The 18,727-nt window shown below is 50.2% G+C and overlaps 1 protein-coding gene across 1 annotated transcript in view; it reads right to left on the bottom strand.

The window, feature by feature from the left end:
- SHANK3 (SH3 and multiple ankyrin repeat domains 3) overlaps positions 1-18,727 on the bottom strand; it is a gene marked incomplete at both ends in the record, with an annotated part of 299,554 nt that overhangs the window by 103,988 nt on the left and 176,839 nt on the right. Inside the window, one exon of the mRNA XM_080626849.1 lies at positions 240-315. Within this exon, the coding sequence (XP_080482975.1) occupies positions 240-315 (76 nt within the window). The remainder of the gene's footprint in view (positions 1-239; positions 316-18,727) is intronic.

The following is an 18,727-nucleotide window of genomic DNA, read 5'->3' as shown; positions in this document are numbered from 1 at the left end:
TAGAAATTCTCCAGAACATTTGTTCCCTGAGCCACACTTCCCTGCAGCTTCACCCTTTATTCACTGAGGCCTCATCTAGGCCTTATAATTTAGACTGTAATTGAACTGACCAAAACAACCAGAAGAGTTTCCTCTCCATGACATTAAATGAATGCATTCTGCTCCATCAGGAAAAGGCGATACTTCTCCCATGGAAATGAATCTCCTCAAAATCACGAGGCAAAGGTGCTGATGCTTACCTGTGAGAGGTGAAATTGTCGTAAGAGCCCACAGTATAATGTCGGAAGAGGCGCTTTGTTCTGTCTTCTCTGGTTTCTGCAAGAAAGAAGACATCACAAAGCTGAGAGGCAAAGGAACACTTCTCATGGTCTCTGCTTCCCTACATGTATAAAGTGAGTGCCACCTTCATGCAAGCATTAGTCAATCATCTGTGTGCAGACGTGTGTCAACGTGATCAGCCCCACATGTGCTGGGGTACAGTCCCACATGCACACAAACAGCTTCTGTGAAACAAGATCTCTTCACCAAAACTACTAAACCACAGTGTGAAATTTCAACCAGGATTCCAAAGCAGAGCCAAAGAGGAGAATTGAGGCAAACACACATTCCATGTCCCAAGGCAGTGGCAAGATTTCTTCCCCTGCTCTGTTTGGCAACACCCACCTCGTGAGCAAGTGGCTGCGTGGTTTTGAGTTACCATCTGGGCTTAAACCACGACAATGCCTCAGTGCAGAGGGATGCAGCTCCCACAGAGGAGATGGCACCAGCCCTGATTGCCCTTCTCCTCCTGTCCTGGGTTCAGCAGCAGCAGTCATTTTTTCTACTGGTGCAGTGCTGTGTTTTGACTTTCGGCCTGGGGATAATACTGATAAAGCCGATGTTTTCAGTTGCTGGTCAGAATGTTTACCCCGACCACGGACTTCGTGAGTCTCATGCTCTGCCAGGGAGGAGGAGAAGCAAGGAGGAAGCAGGGACAGGACACCTGACCCAAACTAGCTAAAGAGGTATTCCGTGCCACAGCATGTCATGCCCAGGATGTAGAACTGAGAGTCCCCGGAAGGGCTGGATCGCTGCGGGGTGGGGGTCAAGGTATCGGTCAGTGAGGTGCTGTATTCTCTTTGCTTGTTATTTCTTTTATCATTACTATTATTGGTGGTAGCAGTAGTGATTTGTGTTATACCTTAGTTATTAAACTGTTCTTATCTCAACCCGTGGGAGTTGCATTCTTTCGATTCTCCTCCCCGTCCCTCCAGGAGCGGAGGGAAGAAAGGTGGGGGGAGAAGTAGACTGCGTGGTTCTGATTTACAGCCTGGGCTTAAACCACGACACCTCCCCTGGTGGTCACCAAGCTCTCTGCATGCACAGAGTTCTGAGGAAGAACCCCGAAAGGTTTCTTCTCTTCTCGTCTGTTAACACCGGCACCATCCCTGACAGCAGACATGTCAGGCCATGCTTGTTGGACCACATCTCCCCTTGACGGTGTAACAGCTCAGGAGTTCACCCACCTGCCTCTCAGGTGTGAAAAAGCCCCAGACCCTGCCAGCCTGACCAGGGAACAAGAAGAGAGATGCCAGAGCCCCCTGGTTGCTGGGTGCTGAGGGGACACAGCCTGACTCACGGCCTGTGAGGAGAGGAGAGATGCCACTGAAGACACCTGGAATGGGTCTGCACTAACGGCTCAAGAGGAGACATGGCAAAGGGATGCAACAGGACACAAGCCAGGCATTCCCAGCTACCATTCCCTTAACACAGAAGGAATTTGCACCACACTACCAAACCCCCATCTACTGCATGTCCCGGGATTTCTACTGCACATTCACCCTGCAGAAAGCAACTGGCTCCTCCAGTAACACATCTTCAGCATATCACACTGAACCAGCTCACCATGGCTACAACGGGGTGATGGGACTTTGAGCAACCAGGGAACTCCACTCCACTACTTTGCAACCAGTTTCTTTTGTAGGCCTGGGTGCTGCTCACTGCACAACTGGCTGCCGGTCTGCTTTACATTTAATTTAATTTAGTGTTCAAGGCCAGCCTGGACCGGGCTTGGAGCAAGCTGCTCTAGTGGAAGGTGTCCCTGCCTGTGGCAGGGGATTGGAGCTGGATGAGCTTTAAGGTCCTTCAACCCAAACCACTCTGGGATTCTATGAATTCAGCAATTTAAGAATGGTAACTAGGGCAGCTGGATAGAAGGAATGAAGAAAGGGAATAAATAAGAGGAAATAAAGAGCAAAGTATAGATGGGACTCACCTTTTTTCTTCAGCAGGGACACAAAGCGTTTGCACCCAAAGCAGTTACAACACAAAATAAACATTTGTTTGAGCTGCACTGGAATTCAGGATGGCAACAGCCTGTGAAAGGGGCTGCAGGAGCAGAGGGGCAGGTTTTTACTGTTATTACAGCACCATTGATCCAGTGAATTTTGTTCTAAGCTCAGGACAGGGTGCATTGTCAATCCATCCATCCTGGTCTCATGATTCTATCAATCCATCGCTGCCAGCAGAGGGAAATGCTTCCACAGCAGCCACAACATCAGGATCCCGCCTGGGGCCTGATACCAGCCATACAGGCAGCAGCAGCGGCAGCACGTCACTGCACTGACACACCGTCCTGCCCCTGTGACACACACTCCCTGCCCCTGCTGCTGGGCACTGCTTCCAGAGATTGGGCTGTGGCCTCCTGATCCCAAAGGTGCCTCTGCATGGGGAGCAAGGTCCACATTTCAGCACAGATGTCCTGCTCTGAGGTCCCTCACCCTTAGCATGCATCTCCAGTTCACTTGCAAAACATACCGACTGTGGGCAAAGTTGGCTGGAGAGGGGCTTTGGACAAGCGCCTGAAGGGACAGGCCAAGGGGAATGACTTTAACCTGCCAGAGGGGAGACTGAGATGAGCTCTTAGGCAGAAGCTCTTCCCTGTGAGGGTGCTGAGGCGCTGGCACAGGGTGCCCAGAGAAGCTGTGGCTGCCCCATCCCTGGCAGTGTTCAAGGCCAGGCTGGACACAGGGGCTTGGAGCAAGCTGCTCCAGTGGAAGGTGTCCCTGCCCGTGGCAGGGGTTGGAGCTGGATGAGCTTTAAGGTCCCTCCCAACCCAAACCAGCCTGTGGCTCTATGATTTTATGAAGGTTGAAAGAACAATTAACTTCACCCAAATTCACAAATAAAACCACCGAAGACGGTGTTTGCACTATTGAAAACACAGCCTTGCTCCGCACCCCCCCCCAATTCTTGTTTCCCCATTTGCTCCTCTTATGTGTGTGCTTGTGGGATTTTTTAGTCTCTTCCCTTCTTTCTCAGAAGAGCTGAAAAACACACCTGGGGTGTTGGCACTTGTTCCCCACAGAGTAACACCCTGCACTTATGGTTCTGGCCCCCTTCCTATGGCCTCGGTCTCCAGTGTGGGGCACACAACACACCCGCAGGTGTGCAAGAAGGAACGCCTTTGGTACTCTTAGTAAAATCTGAGAATCTTTGTAAATGGTGTTTAATTCCAGCTGTATCTCACCATTTTTTAGTTTCTATTTTTGTATATGCTTTGCCGTGCACATCGTACATTAGCAGAGCAGCACAGCTACATCATTCATAAGTAAATATGCATGTATGGGGGAGGGTGTGTGCTCAAAAATATTGTTTTACCAAGGGGTAGGTGATGCAAACAGTGAGACCTCAACACAGGATATGCAGCATCACAGAGGTTAACGCGGGTGCTCTGGTGATCCCCCCTGAAGCAGCGAGTGTGCAGCAAGGACAAAGTGTGGTGCAGCCCAGCCCGCACCGTGCTGTGGCTCAGGAGCGTGGAAGAGATGTCACTGTGTGGGGACCAGCCCCTGGTGACACAGGGTGTGATTCCAGCCTCGCCACGGTGCATCACCTGACACATTTACCTAATCCAGAGGGAGGCTTCCTGCAGCCTGGTGGTGCAAGGGGGGCTGATGGCTTCCCATGAATCTTCCGATTAGGTGGCCGTATCCCGAGCCCCGGCCCTGTGGTCCTGGGAAGAACTGTCTCAAAGAGCCAAGTAAGTAATCTTACTGACAAAACAACACCTTATGCCAAGAAACAGGGACATCAGGGACTGATAAGCACAGCAACCTGCTGCAAAGAGCTACAGGATAGAACCTGTTCACCTTGGTCATCCCAGGCAGCTTCTCACCTTGCTTACCCTCCTTCTGGAGGCAGAGGCTCCTCAGCTCTAAGTTGGGCGATACCGGACCCTGCCCACAGCAGCACGGCCATAAGGAGGAGGAGGCACCATGTGCTCTCACAGGGACTGATGTGCTGTTGGTGAAGTGCATGCATCACACACCAGCTCCTTCCTCACTGCTGTGGGAGCGCTCAGACAACAGCAGCACAGAGCAATCTGCTCCAGCTCTGCCAGCATGCCATGAGCACGGCAGGGAACCCCTAGTGCTAACCACCGGGGAATGAGACACGACACCAGAGGCCTAAAGAACACCTGAACCATTAGGATGAGCCTTGCTTGTCGTGCCTGTGAACAAGTTGGCACTCACAACCTTCACAACAGGCCCCATGTGCCTGTGCTTCAGTCCCTTCTCCTCCTTCTTCTCCATCCTACTCTGCCTCCTCCTCCCTGCCTCCCTCCATGCATGCGCAGACACTTGCACCTCATCTGCACACACCTCTATTGATCTCAGCAGAATGGTGATTTGGTGACGGAAGCTGGATTTATGGGCTGTCCACAAGCCCAAAGGCTCGTTTTCTTCCCAACTCCTAAATATAGCTGCTGCCGAGTGCATGTTTAATGGAGCCGTCACAGAGGCACCAGGGAATGAGGCTGATGGATGGAGAGAAGCGAATCCCTTGGAGAGAGGTGTGGAGAGGGAGGCTCTATATTTAGAGAAGAGGAAGCAAGAGGACACCAGGGCAGCCCGGTGGGACAGGCACAAGCAGGAAAACAGGAACAGGGAATACAGAACGCCAGAAAACGACAGCACGGACACCAGGAGGAGTAGGCGGATGGTGCAGGCTGGTGTCAAGCTGCTCTGTATCCTGCCTGCAAAGTGCTTTTGCAAGAGGCAATTCTTTCTAGTAAGGCTGCCTAATATATTAGATGAAAACACAGGGATATTACATCCCAGGGCTGGCCAAGAACACTCTGGATGCGCCAGAGAGAAGGTTCTGGAAGAGAAGCCGCTCCCACACAGTGACCAGAGTGCACTGCTGGGCCCGAGCACTGTGACAAGAAGCTCTGGTGCCATTCCCAGGCACCCTCCAGCACCAGGATTGCCTCACCCCATCCCATCTTCTCTTCTCTCAGGCACCAACACTGGGTTGCAAATACAAACAAATAACTCTCTTGGAATGTGAAAATACACCTTTTTGTTTCTAAAGAATGTTGGAATTACATTTCTAAATGCCAGTTAGAATTTAATTCAATTCAGTCTTTTTAAATACAAGATTTATGCACCTCTAATTATTGGCAGTAATTTCTCTTTCATCATTTAGTTTTGACCAACTGCTCTTGCAACACAACCAGCACCAGGATACCAGCAGGACTGCTTCGAGTGAGCAGCAGGAGCACCCCACAGCAGCCAAAATGAGACCGAACCTTGCCGCCAACACAGCCCAACAAGCACCAGCATCACCGGCCGCTGCCACCACAGCACAGGGTGAAGAACAAGACATGTTTTGGAAACTGATCTCTAATCATCCGATGCAGCACCAGGGACATCATGATTATAATCCAAGAACTGCATCAAACCACCTGAGAGTCCAGGCCACAGCAAACCACAGAGCCATCAGGCAGATAAGGAACTGAGGAAGGGAGGTACCAGCCAGACTCTGCGCTAGTCAAGAAAAAGGACTGAAAATAGATTCTCTCTTTGCAGTTGAAATGCCAACTAAAAACAGTAACATGCAAGTTAGTGGAGACACGTTCCCAATACAAGAGGGATGTGGAGCGAGTCCAGAGGAGGCCATCAAGATGCTCTCGGCGAGCAAGCTCTTCCCTGAGGGTGATGAGGTGTTCAGGCTGCCCAGAGCTGTGGCTGCCCCATCCCTGGATGCAACATCTCCCTTTTACATCACTGAATTTACACCAAAACCCTCCATGCCAAACGCTCAACCAACCACCTCCACACCTGCCAACTGCATCACGCTACTGGAACAAAAGCCCTTCACAGTCATACTTAAGCTTCTCAGCCCTGCCCTGTGCAGACTGAATCAACGTCCTCACATCTTCCAGAACAAGGTGCCTACAGAAACCTTTCCTGCGGCCAATCCCGCTCACTGAAGCACACCCAGTGCTGACTCACATCAACAGGCTGAATCCTCTGACCCCTTTGTCTGCACATGGACACAACTGCAACCCTCCTGTGAATGTCGCGTCTGCCCTCAATGTGAGGATGACACCACAGAGAGGAAGTGTCACACCACACATCGGGTGTTTCTAGTAGAGTCAGAGCTAAAGAGTCAAAAGGATCACACTGAAGATGTGACCATGGCCAAGCCTGTGAACATTTTAGTGCCCATGATCCTCAGGGCAGCCAGCAATGAAGTTTCGTCTGTGAGCTGGATCTTAACCAATGCTTGTAATGTCCTTTCTGGAGTTAGAATACATGGACGCAGACAAAGGTAAAGGTATCTGAGGGTGTTATACCTCATAAATTAAGTGTGCCTGGCCATCAGGGTAAGTGAACAAACAGCAGCGCCTCTGGACTATGCTCTTTTGCCCACAGCATTGAATTTTCTTGGGACTTGACCTAAAGACTTATCTCAATTAGTCCTTCAAGTGGCAGTCAGGACCATCAGAGTCAAAGTAAGGTCCATAATGGTAATTGAAGTTCTTGCTTGGATTCTGGTACTAGCTCTATTTTCGGAGGTTAAGCAGGAGTAGGAAGTGCCAGATGGCCATAGCAGGGTCTGTTATAACCTCGCTGATGGGCAGGGTCACTTTGACAGAAGTTGTATGGTGTCAGACATCCAAGAGCACGTATGTTCATACTGCTCATGGTGTGCAAAAATGCAAGAAGCCTGACATCCTGCTAAAGAGACCCTGCAATGATTTTCAGTAGGCACACAGAGCATGGAAAGCATCTTCCAATGTGGGAATCACACCTCTGCAACACGCTGCTCTTTGAAGAGTGCTGTCCCCATGCCAGCCAAGAGAGGTCATCACAAAGAGGGGAAGCTGGCAAGTCAGGTTTGCCCCCTGCAGAAGCTCATTGCCAAGCCAGAAAACCCAACTGCACAACCAACCTGGAACTTGGTGCCAGCTACACAGAATGGATATTCTGGAGATACAGGCACCCACTGGACGGTAACACTGCAAGCAGTGTAGGAATTACATCATAGCAAGGCTGGGTAGCACCATTTGAGTTTCTGTCTGCTGATCCTCCAACATCACACTCCTGCTGCAGAAGGAGAATAGGGACTGGCATCAAAGATTGCGTGCTCTCATTCTCCACACTGACTTAAAAGACTTCCCAGGTCCCAGGAAGGGTTTGGAGTTGGACCTTTCAGGAGAATCAATCATAAAATCTATCACAGAGTAGTTTGGATTGGAAGGGACCTTCAAAACTCATCTAGTCCAACCACTCTGCAATGAGCAGAGACATCTTCCACTAGACCAGGAGGATGGTTTCAGGGCTGGAAAAGGCTTCATTTTTTCCCCTCAGGAACAGGAATATCAGGATCATTTTTCTACTAAACCTCAGGAACACAACCTTCATGGACTGGCCTAACCCCCTTTTGGAGCCTTTAATCTGCACCGACTGCAACAAGACCCACAGCTGCGTGCTGGTGTGGACAGAGTTCATTCTGTGTCTGAACCTGGCTGCCTGACTTCATTGACCATCCCTTAATTCTCATGTTTAGACCAACAATCACTCCATTTCTCCAGATGGTATCGGATCCCCACTGTATTCTCCTGAGTCTCCCCACGCTTGCCTCTTAGAATCATAGAATCAATAGTTAGGATTGGAAAGGACCTTAAGATCATCTAGTTCCAACCCCCCTACCATGGGCAGGGACACCCCACACTAAACCATGTCACCCAAGGCCTCATCCAACCTGGCCTTGAACACCGCCAAGGATGGAGCATTCACAACCTCCCTGGGCAACCCATTCCAGTGCCTCACCACCCTAACAGTAAAGAATTTCTTCCTTAGATCCAATCTAAACTTCCCCTGTTTAAGTTTGAACCCGTTACCCCTTGTCCTGTCACTACAGTCCCTGATGAATAGCCCCTCCCCAGCATCCTTGTAGGCCCCCTTCAGATACTGGAAGGCTGCTCTGAGGTCTCCACGCAGCCTTCTCTTCTCCAGGCTGAACAGCCCCAACTTTCTCAGCCTGTCTCCATATGGTAGGTGCTCCAGTTCCCTGATCATCCTCGTGGCCTCCTCTGGACTTGTTCCAACAGTTCCATGTCTTCTTTTGATTCAGTTTCTCCTCACCTGGGAAGTCTGGTGGCCACCACTAGCAACCTCTGTCTACTGCAGAACCTGCCTGCTTGTTTCTACCCTTTGCTTTACATCATCCAACCAGTTATTTTTTAAAAGCAGACTTAGAGAAAGCCTCCCAGCAGCATACTGAGAGCCCTGGTACACTGCATCAGTCCTTCATCAGGGCTTACTGACTAATTCAAAGACTTGTAGGACATCTAGTGGACTTCCCCCTAAAAAGGTTTTAAAATGAGGGCCAGTCAATAAAATAATGCTTTCCCCTGGTTTCCACTGATTTGCAAGATGCAGAAGAACAAAACCCCAGACTTACTGGTCTTTCTATCCTGATTGTGGTGCTGCTCTGTTACAAGAATGAGAAACAATGCAGCTGATGCTGAGCTCTAAGCAAGAGTGAATGTGATGCTTCAAGGTAGCCTTGGCTGCAGTGATCATAAGAGGGTGGAGTCTGAGATCCTCATGGCAGTGAAAAGGGCACACAGCAAGCTCATGGCCCCGGACTTCAAAAGAAAGTCTTGGCCTCTTCAGGAACCTGCTTAGTAAGGTTCCATGGGATAAAGCCCTAGAGGGCAGTGGGGATCAAAATTTCTGGTTGATATTCAAGGATCACCTACTGCAAGCTCAGGAGTGTTGCATCCCAACTAGAAGGAAGTGCAGCAGGAGGGCCAGGAGACCTCCTTGGATGGATAAGGAGCTGCTCAGGAAAATTCAAAGGAAAAAAGAGGAGTATAAAAGGTGGAAGCAGGGACAGGCGGCCTGGGAAGAATACAGGGATGTTGTCCAGGAAGCTAGGGACCAGGTGAGGAAAGCTAAGGCCCAGTTAGAATTAAACTTGGCTAGGGATGTGAAAGTTAACACGAAGGGATTCTATAGGTACGTAGCGAGTAAAAGACAGACTAGGAACAACGTTGGCCCCCTCCGGAAGCTATCAGGAGAACTGGCTACCCAGGATTTGGAGAAGGCTGAGGTTCTTAATGACTTCTTTGCCTCGGGCTTCACTGGCAAAGCCTCTGACTGCACCACCCAAGTCTTGGAAGGCGAACGCAGGGACTGTGAGAATAAAGACCCTAGGCCCACTGTAGGAGAGGATCTGGTTCCAGACCATCTTAAAAACCTAAATGTACACAAGTCCATGGGACCTGACGAAATCCATCCGCGGGTCCTGAAGGAGCTGGTGAATGAAGTTGCTAAGCCACTGGCCATCATATTTGAAAAATCATGGCAGTCAGGTGAAGTTCTCAATGACTGGAAAAAGGGAAATATAACCCCCATTTTCAAGATGGATGACGCGGGGAACTACAGATCAGTCAGAAACATCAATTTGACAGACGGACCACTCGGTGGATAAAGAACTGGCTGGATGGCTGCAAGCAAAGAGTTGTGGTCAACGGCTCAGTGTCCAGTTCGAGACCAGTAACAGGTGGTGTACCTCAGGGGTCAGTGTTGGGACTGATCCTGTTCAACATCTTTGTAAGTGACACGGACAGTGGGATTGATGCACTTTCAGCAAGTTTCTGGTGACACAGAGCTGTGTGGTTCGGTTGATACGCTGGAGGGAAGGGATGCCATCCAGAGGGACCCTGATACGTCTGTAAGGTGGGCTGATGCCAACTTCATGAAGTTCAACCATGCCAAGTGCAAGGTCCTACACCTGGGTTGGAGCAATCCCAAGCACAGCTACAGGTTGGGCAGAGAAGAGATTCAGAGCAGGCTTGTGGAGAAGGAATTGGGGATGTTGGTTGATGAGAAACATAACATGAGCTGCTTCAGTGTGTGCTCGCAGCCCAGAAACCACCTGCGTGCTTGGCTGCATCAAAAGGAGCATGACCAGCAGGTCAAGGGAGGTGATCCTGCCCCTCTACTCTGCTCTTGTGAGACCCCACGTGCAGCACTGTGTACAGTTCTGGTGTCCTCAGCATAAGAAGGACATGGAACTGTTGGAACAAGTCCAGGCCACAGGGATGATCAGGGGAGTGGAGCACCTCCCCTATGAAGACAGGCTGAGAAATCTTGGGCTGTTGAGCCTGGAGAAGAGAAGGCTGCATGGAGACCTCAGAGCAGCTTCCAGTGTCTGAAGGGGGCTACAAGGATGCTGGAGAGGGACTCTTCATCAGGGACTGTAGTGATAGGACAAGGGGTGATGGGTTCAAACTGAAACAGGGGAAGTTCAGGTTAGATATAAGGAACAAGTTATTTACTGTGATGGTGCTGAGGCGCTGGCACAGGGTGCCCAGAGAAGCTGTGGCTGCCACATCCCTGGCAGTGTTCAAGGCCAGGTTGGACACAGGGGCTTGGAGCAAGCTGCTCTAGTGGAAGGGGTCCCTGCCTGTGGCAGGGAGTTGGAACTGGATGAGCTTTAAGGTCCCTTCCAACACAAACCAGCTTGTGGTTCTATGATTCTAAAGTATCAGCAGCTAAGGACAATACAGTTGCTTAAAATCAGGCAGATATTCTAACACATCATCTAAGCTAACAGCAGAGTGCCAGAAATTAATAAAATCTAACTTGGCCTACAACAAAAGTGATGAGCAGACAGTGACCAGAGCAACCTGCATAGCAGCAGGAGAGCAGCAGGAAATGTATAGAGCTGGATGGTGATAAAAAGGATGGAATTCTGTGATGAATTCTGGAGCAGGGCCCAGCCTGAGTCCCCATGTGCAGCCAGCACCTGGCTAACACCAGAGATGCAGAATCCAGAATCAATGCTCCTCCCAGAAGTAGCAGCGTAGATCTTTGCTCCAGGGAGCCTCTTGTCCATTGTGCTTTGTAATGTCAGTAGAACTACTCTGCTGAGTCTAAATTCCTTCTGCAGGAGGCCAAATAGCCACAATGTGGTTGAGGTTTAAACTCAGTAATGCCTCAGACCTTTTGATTCTTGTACAGACCTAAACAAATCAGGAGAAACCACTTTAACCAACTGTGGGGTTTTTTTTATTTTAAATTCCCTTGCATCCTGAACAGTTCAAACGTCAGCCTAAAAGTGCTTTAACACAGCCACATCACACCTTGGAGACACAGTGCAAGAAAGATCATAGAATCATAGAATAGTTAAGGTTGGAAAGGACCTTAAGATCATCTAGTTCCAACCCACTGCCATGGGCAGGGAAACCTCACACTAAACCATGCCAGCCAAATGGATAAATGGGTTATAAGTGCCAAGGCATTGGTAAGAGGTTCCTATGTAAGTAACATGGGAATCTCGGCACTTTGTACTGTCCTGCTTGTCCTGCTTTTAGCACTCTTATACCCATCACTTCAAGGAATATGGACCTTCAGTTCATGCCCAGAACATCTGTAGTACCTAAACGTGACCACTAAGCAACAAAACCATACTTGCATCATGAGTAGTTCAGTGGTCAAACCAGTAGGAAGTGTTGTTATTGGAAATATTAAGGAAAAGTGAATCCAATGTTAAAACTTTGAAGTTCCCACTCTCTGAAGGGCAAAAATCAGCAAACCTACCAGATGTCAGCTATAAAACCTCAGCAGCACCTTGGGATATTCACACACCAACCTCTACTCCTGATCACAAGAGGAAGCTGCCAGCAGAGCCGTAGACGAACTGAGACGGAAGGTTTGGAGAAACAAGGGATGAAGTGAAAGGCAGCACAGCACGGAGGAAGCCAACACAAGCAGCAGTGGAATGGAGACAGGATCAGACTTGAAGGGAAACAAATGAGAGAGAAACCGAGAGGAGTTTGAAATGCTGGTGCAGAGCAGGAGGGGACTTGCTCCCACCTCCTGCATGACAAGAGGGAAAAGCAGCTCTGCTTGGAAGCCTACAGGGTCACCAGGCCTGGAAGAGATGGGATGTTATGGGAGCCCATGAACATGGATTCCATGAGCATGCTTTTCCAGCAGCAGCTGCCTGGCTGTGCCAACCAACACTCCATCACCTACAGCTCTACTGTTATCCGCTCTTCAGCGCTCCTGCACAGGCTCCCATGTGTTCATGTGCTGCATGTGGAACTCCAGTGAGACAGCAGTTCCCAGCTCAGGAACATCAACATCCGCTTTCCAGCTGCAGATGGGGAAACTCTCATGTCCCGTCCTGTCAGTGAACTGCCACCTTCTGAGTGTCCAAATGGGAAGACTCATCTCTCTTCAGCCAGGAGACCGTGGTAAAAGCAGGCACATTTGACTGTTAAGCAGTAAGTTATTTTAGGCTTGGCTCTACTCTTACCACCCCCTTCATGCAGAAGTAAACAGCTACAGGGGTAATACCGGAGATTGTGCCACAGGCTTTGATGACAGCCAAGGTGTAGAACAACCACCAGCCTCTCTTTGTGCACAGAGCCAGCCATCCCAGTGCAGAAGGCCACCAGGACATCTAGTCTAAGTCATGCTTTGCCTAGAAAGGTTGGCCCAGATGACCCTTGAGTTCCCTTCCAACGTGGAATTTGATTCTATGATGATTCAGGCAATGTCAGCCACAATTTGTCCATGGTAAATCCATTCTAGTCATTCCATGCTTTGCTCCTCCGCTTCTCTTGCTCCTTCTGTCCCAAGCTTTCATCAGGATGCTGGTCTACCTGGGTGAAGTCAGATGCATGCTGGCTGGTCACACACCATGACTTGGTGGCCAGCAGGCCAAGAAGGCTTCCAGTGCAGCTCATGCTGATGTCTCTCTCCAGGACCATTAAGTGGACAGACGGAAGGAGGGGACTGAACTCAAGGCAGAAGGTGAGATGCAGAGTCCCAGCAGGACTCTTCACAGTGCTTGTGCTGCTCCCAGTGTGAGCTGTCCCTGGGTATCCTCTGAGAGATGCCCCCAACTGTCTCCAAGGCACAGCTCCGTGCTTCTCTGCTGCTGCTTCCTGTCCATCTTCTCACTGATCGCTCTGCAACACCACATGGAAGAGCAAAGGAGGGACCTTCTTACCTGCAGGGGCTCTCAGGGCAACACTCCAGCTCCTGAAGCTTGTGCCGATTTGCCTCCCAACCTGCTGCTCCCTGGCAGATGCCTCCTTGGGAGCTCCTTCCCTCTGTAGAGATTCTCAAAGACCTGCTCAGCAAAGCCACAGTGTTGGGACTGTAGCAATAAGGACAAAGCTTTGGGTTCAAACCAAAACAGGGAAAATTCAGGTTGGATATAAGTAGTAAGCTCTTCCCTGTGAGGGTGCTGAGGTGCTGGCACAGGGTGCCCAGAGAAGCTGTGGCTGCCCCATCCCTGGCAGTGTTCAAGGCCAGGTTGGACACAGGGGCTTGGAGCAGGCTGCTCTAGTAGAAGGTGTCCCTGCCCGTGGCATGGGGCTGGAACTGGATGAGTTCTAAGGTCCCTTCCAACCCAAATCACTCCTGGTGCTCGCTGCTCAGCCAGGGCTACTCCCTTCCACCCTGGGAATTTCAGCTGACTGAATTCTCCATTTCCTGCTGCCTGTTTGTCCCCTCCTGGTGTGCACTTTCTCCAAAAAGCAAAGGTATTTTTCAAAAAGAATGACTGCCAAGTCACAACAAGGCACACGGGTGCTACATGGAGCCCACTATATCCAATGAGACCCAACCCACACATTGCCACTGGAGAATCAACAGCACCTCAGACGCAGGACAACTCCATGCCATTGCTCTACACACCATGGGTGACAGTCCCACTGTGGATGAGGCTGTATCTCCTGTTACTTCACCACTACCCCAATCTGGCTTTAGGATAGAGTTCTACAGAGGAGGATCACGGTCAGCTGAGGCAGACTCCATAATGTACCAAGAAAACAAAAGAGAAGGTGGAATAGACAACTCATCCCTCCACATGCAGGACACACAGACAATGAATTATGAAATGGGTACCATAACAAAACAAGCTGACCTCCCCAATGGCTGGTGCAGAGCTCCAGGAGAGAGACGATCAATTCCCTGCAGGAAATCAGAGCTGTATTTCATTAAAGCACCAAAGTCCTCCTCCTTCTCTGCATCCTACGCATTGCATCACCTGAGGGTGCCATCAGAGACGAGTGAAGAACAACAGTGCCCTCTACCAAAAGAAACAGCCAGCGACTCCTGCAGTCTCCCTCCAGAGCCCAGGCAGCCGGGACAGGAACAGCCCCATTCTCCATACGAACCTTGGCTCAGACTGGGCTCTGGGTGACATGGCCCAGGTTCAGGCCACTGAGGCCAAGCATGACCACCAGCACCTCATCTTCCTTGATGCTGACCACTAGAACAGACAATGAGGGGACAGGCTCAGCCAGAAAGATGCTCTCACTATTAGGCTTGTAAATAATTTGAGGTATTCAACAACTGTTATTCCAATTTCAAAACATTTCTTACACAGAAAAGCAATTTTTTGATCTGAAGATACTTCAAGCTTCTAATTCTTTCTTCAGAAAGGCTTTCTGCAACAGAAAGAAGTGGTAACACTTCCATCACCTCCACTGCTACCCACAGGTACAATCCCACAATGGTTTGGGTTGAAGCCTATGCAGTTTCAACCCCTGCCACAGGCAGGGACACCTTCCACTGGAGCAGCTTGCTCCAAGCCCCTGTGTCCAACCTGGCCTTGAACACTGCCAGCGATGGGGCAGCCACAGCTTCTCTGGGCACCCTGTGCCAGCGCCTCAGCACCCTCACAGGGAAGAGCTTCTGCCTAAGAGCTCATCTCAATCTCCCCTCTGGCAGGTTAAAGCCATTCCCCTTGGCCTGTCCCTATAGGCCCTTGTCCAAAGCCCCTCTCCAGGTTTCCTGCAGCCCCTTCAGGCACCGGAGCTGCTCTAAGGTCTCCCCTTCAGGAGCCTTCTCTTCTTCAGGCTGACCCAGCCCAGCTCTCTCAGCCTGGCTCCAGAGCAGAGCCGCTCCAACCCAAGTACCGAGGAAGTAACTAAATACATCCCTGGCACACCAGGAGGGTTTATTCCACCCTTAAAATCATTCGTCTTTTCTCAGAAAACGAGGAAATGTCAAAGCTGGGCCCACTGGGACTCTGGTAACGTGGTTTCATGCATTAGCAATTTAAACACTGATGATGGCAAACAATTGGAAATGCTGCCACAAATACATGGGCAGACAAGGAGCAGTAAGGGAGAGGTCTCTGCCAGGCAAAACAGGCAGTTCCCTAGACACCACTGACTCCCACATCCTTCACAGGCATCAATGTATGATATAAAGGAAAAGCTCTGATAAAGGTTTTCAACCCATGGTTATTGCACACCCAGGAACAGCTCTAGGTCTTGGTCAGCCCCAGCATCCCACAACATGTTCTCCACAGCCAGTGTTGGCGCCTTCCTGGGCTGTGTTCCTGTGTCTCCCAGTGCCGAGGACCTTCCGCTCCTTCCAGAATCCCAGTCCTGGAGAGCAACCCCTCACTCAGCCCTGTATCTGCCTGAACCCGGCACTGCCGGAGCTGCCAGATTCGAGGAGGCAGCTGAACATCCCAGGAAAGCCCAGACCCCTGTGTCTGCAACTGCTCTCATCCCACCAGCTCCAATGCAGCCTCACAGAGCTTCCTGACAGTTTCTCTCCGCAAGAGGCAGATCTGCATGTGGAAGCAGACAACAGCACAGAGCGCTTCCCAGAGGAGACACTACAGCACCTCTGCATCTGGGCAGGAACAACCCCAGGTTCCAATATAGGTTGGGGAACGACCTGTTAGAGAGTAGTGTAGGGGAGAGGGACCTGGGGATCCTAGTGGACGGCAGGATGACCATGAGCCAACACTCTGCCCTTGTGGCCAAGAAGGCCAATGGCATCCTGGGGTGTATTAGAAGGGGGGTGGTCAGTAGGTCGAGAGAGGTCCTCCTTCCCCTCTACTCTGCCCTGGTGAGACCGCATCTGGAATATTGTGTCCAGTTCTGGGCCCCTCAGTTCAAGAAGGACAGGGACCTGCTGGAGAGAGTCCAACGCAGGTCGACAAAGATGATTAAGGGAGTGGAGCATCTCCCTTATGAGGAAAGGCTGAGGGAGCTGGGTCTCTATAGTTTGGAGAAGAGGAGACTGCGGGGGGACCTTATTAGTGTATATAAATATATAAAGGGGGAGTGTCATGAGGATGGAGCCAGGCTCTTCTCAATGGCAAACAATGATAAGACAAGGGGTAATGGGTATAAACTGGAACACAAGAGGTTCCACTTAAACTTGAGAAGAAACTTCTTCTCAGTGAGGGTGACAGAACACTGGAACAGGCTGCCCAGGGGGGTTGTGGAGTCTCCTTCTCTGGAGACATTCAAAACCCGCCTGGACACATTCCTGTGTAACCTCATCTAGGTGTTCCTGCTCCAGCAGGGGGATTGGACTAGATGATCTTTTGAGGTCCCTTCCAATCTCTAACATACTGTGATACTGTGATACTGTGAAACAGACACACCTTTAGAGAGGTGAAGAGCAATGAGGTGATACCCAGAAGCTGTGGATCTCCACTAAGACCAGGCTGCAGGCTTGCAGTGCATGGGAGCATACGCTTTGCTTTCACACCTTCCTCACTCCACGGCCAAGGTGCTGTGACAAAAGGGCTGCTCAGCACACGCATCAGAGTGTTTGGCATGTTCTGCTCCACACCCAAACTTGCCCTTTAGTTTCTGGGTGTCTCTTCGCGGGAGATGAGCGGGCAGGTGAGGCCTGTTCCACCCCTGATCCATGTGGGAGACAGGCAGGATTCACCTTAGTGGTGAATTTTGGAAAACACAGGTGAGTGAGGATCAGGGGAGGGACAATGGTTCAGGGTGAGATGAGCACAAACTGGATGCCGGCATTACCACAGGAGTGCCACATTCCAACATGTAGTAAGTAAATGCACATTTTACAGTGCCTGCAACCTATCCTAAAGAGCTATTTTGTCTTAACTACAGATACCAAATGTACCTTTGCACTCTTAACCAAAGCTGCAGCTCCTCCTCCCAATAACTCCCTGGACCACAGACTCAGACTACTCTGTAATTAACCCAAGGCACAAACGAGCCATGTTCAAAGCAGCCATTCCAGGGCCTGCGTCAGCAGAACCTTGTCCAACAACTGGCAAACTAGGTCCTGAAAAATTAATACTCATATTTCATGTAATATATTGTAAATACTCCCTACTTACATTACTGAGATTTGTGTGTGCAAGGTCAGCATGTACAGAGTCAAAGCATAGAATCACCACAGACTGGTTTGGGTTGGAAGGGAGCTTAAAGCTCATCCAGCTCCAACCCCCTGCCACGGGCAGGGACACCTTCCACTAGAGCAGCTTGCTCCAAGCCCCTGTGTCCAACCTGGCCCTACAGCTGTTACTCATTTCCCATCCAAGAAGGGATTCCCCATTGAGGCTTCATTCCTACCCAAGCACATAGAGGCTGCCCACACTGTGAATGTCTCGTCCCACCAGCGAGACCAACGTGAATCCAGCTTCCTGCAGTGATCAGGATGACAATCAGTTCCCCATCAGATGTTAACAGCTCCTTGTGTATCGCACTCCCACACACTGGAAATGCCTCATATGAGACATGCCCAGCTCTCATCTGCCTCATCCACAGACACGATGCTACAGCCACCTCCTGAACCACTAACGGACCTCCTCTTGTTGTTTGAAGAAGTAAAACATCAGGGCATAACTACTGAGAACATCTTGTTTCAAGTGCAAGATCCTGTGTTTTATCCTACTGAATTTCATCCTATTTATTATGTCAACTCATCCACTTCTGAAAGTGAAATGTTCTCACCTCATAAGATGCTACATTAGCAGCATATTCCAGTTTTCTTTTTGCCACAGCTATTACTGAAAGCATTTCAGAGGTTAAATCATTAATCAGGTAGTGACAGATGACAGATTTCCAGTGCTACTCCACATTTCCTCCAACTTTACTAATCATTTCCCACATGACACTGTCCTGAAATCCAAATGAGCTAGAACATTTCCTTAGCCAACTCAGTCAGTCAATCTCCTTTAGCACAAAAACATCCCTGGACACTCTTCTGTCCTACACCTTTTCCCACCTTCCTCTTCCTTCAAAATCTGTTCTGGACACTCTTGAACCAGTTCACAGACAGCACCTCAGCCGGAGTTGCTCAGAGCACTCCCATGCATGGGCTTCACCCTCACCTCACCTTTGCTAATGTGCCAGCAGTTTTCCTTATTATTTTTCCAGAATGCTAGTGTCATTGTTTTGGTGGGGCTGTTCCCTAAGGAAGGTGGGTCAGGAACTCGAGACCCCACAGCCAGGCCAGCAGGGCCAACCAGAGATGGTGGCCAAATCCAGCCGGGAGTCCAGCTCATAAGGCAGTGGCACAGCGATAGGGCAGGTCTCCAGACAAGCCAGGAAGCCAAGCTGCAGGTCACGGTTAAGGCCAGGTCTTATGCTCACCAGGCAGGTCCAGAGTCATGAGGCAGGTCTGAGACCAAG

The sequence above is a fragment of the Psittacula echo genome (assembly GCF_963264785.1).
Source record: "Psittacula echo genome assembly, chromosome: 1".
NCBI classification, from domain to species: domain Eukaryota; kingdom Metazoa; phylum Chordata; class Aves; order Psittaciformes; family Psittacidae; genus Psittacula; species Psittacula echo.
Note: the sequence above shows the minus strand (reverse complement) of the source record. Positions and strands in the feature narration are given on the sequence as shown.